This window comes from Hippocampus zosterae, chromosome 6, assembly GCF_025434085.1.
Source record: "Hippocampus zosterae strain Florida chromosome 6, ASM2543408v3, whole genome shotgun sequence".
NCBI classification, from domain to species: domain Eukaryota; kingdom Metazoa; phylum Chordata; class Actinopteri; order Syngnathiformes; family Syngnathidae; genus Hippocampus; species Hippocampus zosterae.
Window position 1 is genome coordinate 1,135,339 of NC_067456.1, and position 9,930 is coordinate 1,145,268.

The window sequence follows — 9,930 nt, forward strand, 5'->3', positions numbered from 1 at the left end:
CCAATTGGTGGAGCGCACCTCACTGAGGGGGTGCGGATAAAATGTCAAAAGGTGTGGATAAAAAAAAATCACCTTTGCGGGATTGAATGGGATGTCTTGATTCGGGGGCATGTGGGTACACCAACCATAAGGCTAAGCTAGCAACGTGAGAGGTGCACCCCCGCAGAGGCAGTGGCCCAACGTATCAGTTGAATCCCGATCAGAGTGAAATACATTCCTATATTGAATCAACCGGTTCCGAACTCTTACATCGAGCAAACAGTGGTGCGCCCACGACAAACATTTTCTCTCCGATGTTTGGGAGGAGGGGAGTGCAGTGGCCAAAGGGGACCGCAGGTCTTGTTTTCAGTTTTTGAAACGATGAAATTGAGCGATAAAGTTATGTAACAATGAATGGTACATACTTGCTGACGTGGCGAAAACAGAGGTGCTCGCACATCCGGGGCGGGTATCTTTTAAAAGCCACGTTTGAATTCCACTGGATTGCCTTGATATTGGCCTTGTTTTGAGCTTTTTTAAGATTATGCGGGTATGTAGGAAGTATGTCAAGGAAAGGGGTGTGTGCGTTTAAAAGAATGGAAATATTTGAATTCTACTTGAGCATGATACACCAACTCTGAATCTGGTGCGTCGTTTGAAAACTTTACAGCCGGATTGGCGTTTGCGGCTTCAAACGTTGACAGCTGATATGGTGAGGCGCACCCCTTTCGGGCCATCGGTCTGTGTCAGCGTTCGAATCGGCAAAATGACGCAATAAAATAACGTAGCGTGAATGGGAAACGTACACCAAAACGGGGTTCACCGTGGGATGCGTACCCCTGGAGGTGCAAAGGATAAAAATTGTTATTTCAGGTCCACTCAATCATTGTTGCATAATCAAAAAGTTTGTGGTTTTAAACTTTGGGGTAAGACGGACACGGCCGATGGGAAGAGGTGCACCCTGTCCGATGGATTCACCCTTCAGTGTTCCTCCATCCTGTGGCCGTCGCCTTCCTTGAAACGCCGTCGTTTCCTGCCGCCGCACCCCGATCACCCGGAACCGCATTGCGCACCACCTCGCAGTGCCCAGTCAGTCGGGTCCTTTGTTGATGTGAGGCATTTCAAAAAGAAACGGGAGAGGAAAGAATCTTTCCGGGACTTGCTTCCGTGGTGAAAAGGGGCGGTGCACCAAGGGAACTATCGGCACGCGCACGAATCCACCGTCATGTTGGGGTAGACTTTGAGCACCACGTTTTTGTCCTCGTCAAAGAAGAGGATGCTGAGGGAGGACATCTTCTCTGGGACGCAGCACGGCTCCGGGATGCCGGGCACCACGCCCACCGCCCGCACGATGCTCTGGATCGTGGCGTGGTTGGAAGGCTTCAGGGCCTGGAAGTAAAACGCACCCCCCCACCCACAAAGAAAAAGTTTAGTGACACGACGATTTTTTAATGGTGTGCGCCAGCTCTAAACGCCAGCTACTAAAGTTAGAAACAAAACTATCTTGAGTGTGTGCGAATGGTGCGCCAACTTTGTTGGCCTGTCGAAAAGGGATGCATGGATTCAAGTGTTTGGGAAAGGTGCGATTAACATACATGTGAGTTTCAGGGTCTGCGGGGAGAAGTAAGGGTGCGCGTGTGTGCGGGTTATCGGTATGTGAAATTTGTGTGACGATGGTGCGCACCTCGACAGAATTTTTTTTTCTCGATCGATTTTTTAAAAAAACTGTGAGCATCAGAGAGGGGGTGCACCAACTCGATCAGGATGTTGAGGATGGTACGCAACGACTCAAGTTTAAGGTGTGTGCAAGGGAAAAGGGGTGCGCCGACAGATTCAAAAGTCTGGTTCAGCCTTGACTAAATTGCAGTCAACGTTGCGGAATGCTGCGAGTGGATCTTTGCGTCTTTTTCCCACCCATCGGTGCGCTTTTTCAGGGGGCGAGTCCACTTTTTGATACAGCAACCCTTGCGGGCGTGGAGGAGCGCCACGCCTCAGGGCACTCCTGGGAAGAATTAGCGCACACTACAAAGGCCAGGAACTCCAAGAGGGAGGGAATTAAGCGGCGCAACATTCCGGCCACGTTTCAAATGTTTGCCGTCTTATCAGATCGGAAGCCCGTTTGTGTTTTTTGACTTTGCTTAACGAGAAACATGACAGGATGCCTTTGAGGAGCGTTCGATTGGGGGCCACATGGGCTCAAAGCGGAAACGTGGTTGTTAGCATGATGCCACATGCTACTGTTGTCCAGTATAGCGACGCAAATGTATCATTTTCTTGAGCGCATGTACAAAATCGGACTATTTCAGGTGAAATGTGTGACATTGGTGATGCTAACATGTAGCTACCTAGCATTGTGACACCAATCCTCCTGAATGTTAGTTGGCGCCTCGCTGTTGTACCAAAACAAGCTAGCTACTTAGCCACCGATCGACGTTCAACCTCCCTATTTACTAGGCTAGCCACCTAGCTCCCTCGAAAATCCAGCCACCCATCATGATGTCACGTCAATCATGCTAGCATGTCGTCACTTAGCATTGCGATGCAAGGTCAAGGTGGGACTGACGTTTAAACAGAGTCGGCATGACCTTTAGACTTCCCCACCCAACCAACCGAGTTGCTCGGTGTCGCAGTCCTGTCAATCGTTTGCCAGAGTCCGGTTGCGTCGAGTTCAGGTATGTCGTTCGGTGTGCGGCGCGTCTTAAAATGAGATATCATCGGTAGACTGCGAAGTACAGCATATCCAATCGAGACGCAAAATCGTAGACCAGCAAAGTCAGACAGGTCCCCAAAAGAGGTACTAACGGGGAACTAGCAGGACCCAGTAGCAGGCCAGTAATAAGTCTTAGCAACCCACCTTCCAAACGGGTTTCGAGCAATTTTGACAGATCTATCTACCCACCAATCATCAACCAGGAAGTTAAAAAATATTTCGGTGTCATGTGCAGTTCTCCGCTGGCTTTTCCGTCACACGACTAAAAGATCTTGATGCTAAAAGGCGGGGTCACGCAAGACAGATGCCAATGAGGGAGACTGGCAGCAAGTCCCACCTTAGGCATGGGGAACTGGCAGGATCCGGCGCAGTAGTAGGCGTCAAAAGACTTTGGCGAAATAATCCACTCGCTCCAGCCGATGTCGGCAAAGTCCACTTTGAGGTAGCGCCGTGCGCAGTTGCGGGGCTCGTTCCACTGCTTCTTCCGGGCCTTCTTGATGGTATGCTCGTCAAACTGCAGCAGAGGCATCTTGTGCCTCGGGTTCTTGCGGCTCTTTTTCCGAAGCGGCCGGCGGGCCTGCTTGCTCCGGAAGGGCTCGTAGGGACTGGACTCGTCCCAACCGGTGGTCTCGTAGGGGTACTCGGGTCCGGGGAGCTCGTTGTTCTGCAGGGGGAGCGGGAGGTTGACGGAGCGCTTGGATCTGGAAGAACTCCGCTGCGGTTCCGTCCCGTTCCGCCCACGTTGCCCCGCCTTGGGGTCCCCTGCCGAGGGGTTCCTCCTGAGGGTCGCCACCACGCTCTCGGGCTCCGAGATTGCAGAGTCGTTGGCGTACACCAGGATGTAAGGGGAGCGGTCGGCCAAGAGTTCCTTCCAGGGCCGGGGTCCGCCCGAGGTCACCTCGATGCCGATGAGGAGCTGCTGGTGCGCCTTGGCCTGGTTGACAACCCGGGTGATGTCCTTCCACTGCCAGGAGATAAAGTCTTGGTAGTGCGTGGACACATTGATGCGGAACTGGCCCAGAGTCCTCATCCGGTCCGCCTCGGGGGCGAAGCTCCAGATGACGGCCTGGATGTGGCTGCGCCTGCGGGGGCCGTGAAGGACGCGGCCTTGGGGTCGAGTCCAGTACCCGCTGCCGTTGCGGAGGTCCCCGATGTAGTAGTGCAACGCGGCAGAGAGGACGTCTTCGGACTTGGTGAGTGACGTCAGGTTGAAGATCTGAAGCTGCTTCTTGTTGATCACGCCTGAAAGTACAAACGGGGACGGTCAGAGATGACATCCAGGACAGAAGGACCGCAACAACTTTTTGGCTTCTTTTAGGTAGTCGACACGGTGGGCAACTGGTTAGCATGTCCACCTCACAGGAACAGGCTCCGGAATTCGATTCTGGGGCCTTCCTGTGGGGAGTTCGCATGGGTTTTCTCCGGGTACTCCGGATTCCTCCCACATTCCCCCCCAAAACGTGCATGGCGGGTTAAACAAAGTTTTGTTTTTGCCTGCCCTGCAATCGATCGTCTGACGGCCTGTTCAGGGTGTTCCTCCGCCTGCTGCCCGGAGACGGCTGGGATCGGCTCCAGCACCCTTGCGAACAAACCAAGATGACATTTTGACCACACTAATAATAAAGATTAGCAATCAGTCGCTTCATTGTCAGATTATAAAACAACCGCCATGGATTATCTTCACAAGGACACTTCTTTATTTTTTTGTCATATTAGGACGTCCCTGAGAGAAGCAGGTGTCCCGAACAAAAGTGCACGTCTCGTAGCAATCAACAGGGGGCAGCAAAGGCCAAGAAAACCAAAAGCAAAATGACTTGAGAAGCCGTCGCGACTGACTCGATTTGAATTGTTTTCACAAAACCCAACGTGATATCGTAAAGAACACTTAAAAAAATATATAAATAATATATATAAAATATATAGATATATATTTAAAAATATATATATATACACATACATACATATATATTAAATCTAAATTGAAATCAATAACATAGAAAATGAGATGAAAAGCTATGCGGGGGAATTAACATGCAAGCCTTTTCAAACATGCCCCCCCCCCCAAAAAAAAATGTGAGGGGAGAGAAGGTTCGAGAGCGCTTTGCTGGCGGAGGGCATTTGTCCTCCTGAAGGCAACAAACCGCAACAGGTGGATGAGCGTCCGTGACTCACGGACTACATGCAAGTTGCAGAAAGAGTCAACTTGTTGTGCATTAAAATGCATTTCGTGGCGCGTTGTACAGTTTTGTGTGTGTGTGTGTGTGTGTGTGTGTGTGTGTGTGTGTGTGTGTGTGTGTGTGTGTGTGTGTGTGTGTGTGTGTGTGTGTGCGTGCGTGCGTGCGTAAAAAATGGAGCTTGTGCGACGTACCCCAGTGCGCTTTGAAGCTGCGCACCGTGTTGCCGTCCTCGAAGGGGAATCCCGCCTTGTTGTACTTGTCGTACAGCATGTGCATGTGCTCGGTCACCGTGTCCTGGGGCAGCAGCCCCCCCTGGCTCCCCGCTACCGCGACGGGAGCAATCGGGGAAGCCGCCGCCGGCTGCCTCCGCTCCACCACCACCACCGCGCGCGTAAAGTCCCCCTCGGCGGGGAGCAGGGCGCAGTATCCGAGGCGCGCGCAGCAGGTCCACGCCAAGAGCGCGAGCGGCACCAAAAAAGCCATCCCGGGGGGGAGGAGTGGGGGGGCGGAAGCCTGAATGACTACCTGAATGTGCTCTCGAGAAGTTTCACGCAAGTTTCGAGAAGAGCTTCTTTATCTCCGGCAGGGCTGGGTGTCACCCGAGCGGGGAACCATCACAAGCCGGGGTGGAGTCCAGCGCGGGTGGTCGCAAAGCAGACGCGAGGCCGGGCCGTCTGACTCCCGGGCGGCTGCGCGCTGATGTGAGGAGCGGCCAACCGAGCAGCGAGGGGGGGGCAGCCGACCGGTCCGAGGCTCAGCTTGCGTTGAAACTGCGCGATCTTCAGCTCGCTATTATAAGGCTGCTGGGACCAGCTGGGTAGTCCGAGCTCTCTCTCTCCCCCCCCCTCTCCCCCCCCCACTCTCTCTCTCTCTCTCTCTCTTTGAAAAGCAGCCGATCCATTAAGTTGAATACATGCTCACCTCTTTCCACATGCCTAAATATTTGTTGACGCCTGTCGCTCCTCTCACAAAGTTGTGCAATCAAAATAAAAATATATTTTCTAAATATATTTAGAAAAAAATATATATCTTCTAAAACTTGAACATCTTCCACATGCTGACAGAGTTAGCAGCGCACCCCCCTCTCCAATTGAAACACCCTCCAAGAAATTTCGTTGTACTTTTCAAGCCATCTTTAATCCCTGACGGAGCTGGCAAAACCACTTCACCCCCCCCCCCCCCCGCACACCCTTGCAAACATCAGGCGCACCACCTCTCATGCGGGCAATCTCTCAAAAAGGTGCACTGCTTTCACATCCCGACAGAGGGCGGCGCACCCCGTCATCCCCCACACACCCTTGCAAACATTTGGCGCACCACGCGTCATCCGCACAGACCCTCAAGGATGTTTTGTACAGTGTTTGGTGTAGCAAGTTCCACTTCTTACAAAGCGCACCCCCGCACACCCTCACAAACAGCATTTGGCGCAACCCGCATCAACTGAACACACCCTCCAGAAATGTTTCGTAGTCTTTTCCAATCCCAGTTCGACATCCCTCGTCCCATGCAACACACTTGGGAGAAATATAGATGTCCTTCCCACGCAGCATTTGAATATTCATCCAAAACCTCATCCTTGCACGTACCCACAAAAAAAAAAATCAGTACAATCTTTCCAACACCAGCTACAAGATGCCAACAGAGATGTCGCATCCGCCCCCAACATACCTTCTATTATCTACAGAGATGTTGAAAAAAATGTTCAATAGTCATTTCAAAACCCCAAACCTGAAGAGTCGGCGCACCGCCGCACACGCTGGGGAAAAACATTCAGCGCACCACCGATTATTCACAGACACCCTCCAAAAATGTTCCATCCAATCTTGAGCAAGGTCAACATCCCGACAGAACCGGTGCACACCTTTCTCAAACTTTTGGCGCACCCACTCGCAGACACTCCCAAAAATATTTAGTGGTATCTTCACACACACGCACACACTTAAAAACAACAAACAAACCCTCCAAAGCACGCATCTTTATTGACCAAAATTGTAGTTGTCACACCACACTGACAATAACTTTTAATCTATCAATGGCACCCCCGCCACCCCCTTTTAGTGAAAACAAGCCATGGATGAGTCTACATTTAGAGTCCGAGCCTACAGACAGACCTCCCCCCCCCCCCCCCGCCCACCCCTCCTGACGCATGTGAAAGCAGCAGCTTATTGTCCGCATTAAAGGCTCGGCCTCTCATTTAGCGCACCTCAATGGCATTAAGCGCACACATCCTGCAGCATCACACTCCTGTCCGGATGCCGCGAACCCCCCCCCCCCCCCCCCCCCCTCCCGCAACTGGTGTTCTCTTTCAGGGGCGCCGGGGAGGAAACGATGAGGCCATTTCTTCGTCTCTGACATCTGATTGCAATAATTTGAACATGCGACGTCGTCCACACACTGAACGCGTTTAGGGCCCTCGCATGCGGGGGGCTACGAGGAGGTTGAAAGGAGGTTTGAGAAGGGGGTCCAGCTGGAGCGACTCAAGCGCATCCGTCAATGTTGTACAACAGTGGAAAGCCACTCAGCTTGTGGAAAACAGGCCTGAAAATGTCACAACAAAGTGCGCAGAATGTCACCATGACAGCTCGGCAAGTTGACTTCGAGGAGCAACTCGGCAGTGTTTTTTTTTTTGCTCTTCATTCTTAATTGCAAAAGTCAGACAAAGCTACTAAACTAACGAGTGAATTGACACACTAAACATAGACAAAGTAGACAAACCGGTGAGCTAATACGCTAGCCAGCTAACAAACTAGCTAACGAACCGAGCCATACATAAAAGAAAAGCTAGCCAATGAACTAGCCGATAAACTCGTGAACTAGCAAAGCTCACTGGCAAGCTAACCGTTGACCTCGAGAACTATCGATGGCTATCAGAATTAAATCATTAGCGAGCGAACCAAAGAATGACTAACAACTAAAGCACTAGCTAACAAACTAGCTAACGAACCGAGCCATACATAAAAGAAAAGCTAGCCAATGAACTAGCCGATAAACTCGTGAACTAGCAAAGCTCACTGGCAAGCTAACTGTTGACCTCGAGAACTATCGATGGCTATCAGAATTAAATAATTAGCGAGTGAACCAAAGAATGACTAACAACTAAAGCACAAGCTAACAAACTAGCTAACGAACCGAGCCATACATAAAAGAAAAGCTAGCCAATGAACTAGCCGATAAACTCGTGAACTAGCAAAGCTCACTGGCAAGCTAACCGTTGACCTCGAGAACTATCGATGGCTATCAGAATGAAATAATTAGCGAGCGAACCAAAGAATGACTAACAACTAAAGCACAAGCTAACTAACGAGTGAATTGACACACTAACCATAGACCAAGTAGATAACGGACAAACCGGTGAGCTAATACGCTAGCCAGCTAACAAACTAGCCAACTAACAAACTAGCCAACGAACCGAGCCATACATAAAAGAAAAGCTAGCCAAAGAATTAGCCGATAAACTCGTGAACTAGCAAAGCTCACTAGCAAGCTAACTGTTGACCTTGAGAACTATCTAACAGAATGAAATAATTAGCGAGCGAACCAAAGATTGACTAACAACTAAAGCACAAGCTAACTCAAGAAATGACAAACTATCTCATTGATAACTTAATCAAGTAGCTTATTGAAGAAATGACTGACTAACGTTACGAAAACTCATGAAGGGAAAACTAATTCAGTGGAAAAAGGTATCTTGGACAATAAATTTGCTCGGCGACTGACAAAGGAAGTGACAAAACGAGCTAACAAGTCGTTTTGTCACTTCAACAAGCTAACAAGCTAATTCGACTTATTTAGCTAACAAGCTAAATAAGTCGAATTAAATTTAAAAGGTGAACTTTTCTTGTAAAGCAAAAGTATGTGAACTGCATCTGTGGGCAGCGTCATTAGTGTCACTCAGTCAAAGTGACCCCCCCACCACCCACACAAAAAAAGAGGCAATAAAAGCAAAAAAAAAAAAAAGCAATGACTTTATTGTCCAATCGTGACAATTTACATCCACGTGAGACGGACTCTTTCCGAGCTACGACCCACAGATGCTTCTTAGCCACATCAGACGATTGCCGCGGGAATTCCAAATGCACGGTCAACCAGGAAATGCCAGCACGGAGGTTTTCTTTGTGGTGCTTCTATTTAAATGCAGCGCTCAGTCTCGTTGCTCCAGTTTATCGCGTTATTCATCGAGAGTCGACTGCCTTTCAAAGACCTTTCAAACTTCTAAGGACAGCAGAAAACCACTCGCGGGGGAAGCTAATGAGTACGTGGCACATGGAATGCGATTGCTCGGACAGTTTAAGACAAGCAAGAACAAATTTGAATGAGCTAGCGGAAGCACGGCGATGTAAATCCATCGGACAAACTTGAAAGAAATAGCGGACGGATGAGCCAATTAGCGAACCAACAAACGAGCTAACTAACTGATAAACTAGATAGCTTACTCACAACCTACATGACTTAATAAACTAATAGCTAACTCATAAACGCGGAGCAGCTAGCTAAATGGTGAACTAACACAAGCTAACAAACAAACGTTTGCGATGAACTACTTCCTTAAAATAAGGCCAATTGGGCCGACTGAAATCATTTGCAACCCGCAAAGTGTTGCTAACTAACCAAACTGACAAACGAGCTGAATGAACTGACTGACTAAAGAACTACAAACAGATTTGATGAACTGAACCAACCCCCCCCCGCCCCCCCCACACACACCCCACCATTCAGCCATTTTCACAGGGCACTTTGGTCTTTCATTTTTGTAGAGACAATTGAGCAGGAACAGGCGAAGACGGAAGAACAAGACGGACGGGACGGAGGAGAGTGATCATTACGCTCGCAAAACAACCACAACAGCGCACGCAATGTGATGCTTGTCTTAAATTGGAAACTAAAAAAACAAAAACAAAACAAAACAAACAAAAAAAACTTGACATTGATTGAGTGAGTGCACTCGTTTCGATTGCATGGGTGTCAAAATTAAACAACTGAATTAAAACGTCAGCAAATGACAAATCAATTACATTCTTTTGAGTCGTTTTTAAATTTTTTTTGATTTTTTTATTATAGAATTAT

At 49.2% G+C, this 9,930-nt stretch overlaps 1 protein-coding gene across 1 annotated transcript; it reads right to left on the reverse strand.

The window, feature by feature from the left end:
• Positions 1–192: 192 nt before the first annotated feature.
• bmp3 (bone morphogenetic protein 3) lies at positions 193–5,753 on the reverse strand. The gene is made up of 3 exons (XM_052069008.1): positions 5,058–5,753; positions 3,027–3,931; positions 193–1,368 (listed from the first exon to the last, which is right to left on the reverse strand). Exons 1-3 carry the CDS (start codon positions 5,347–5,349, stop codon positions 1,177–1,179), a joined length of 1,389 nt encoding a protein of 462 aa, XP_051924968.1. The 5' UTR covers positions 5,350–5,753; the 3' UTR covers positions 193–1,176.
• Positions 5,754–9,930: the final 4,177 nt, after the last annotated feature.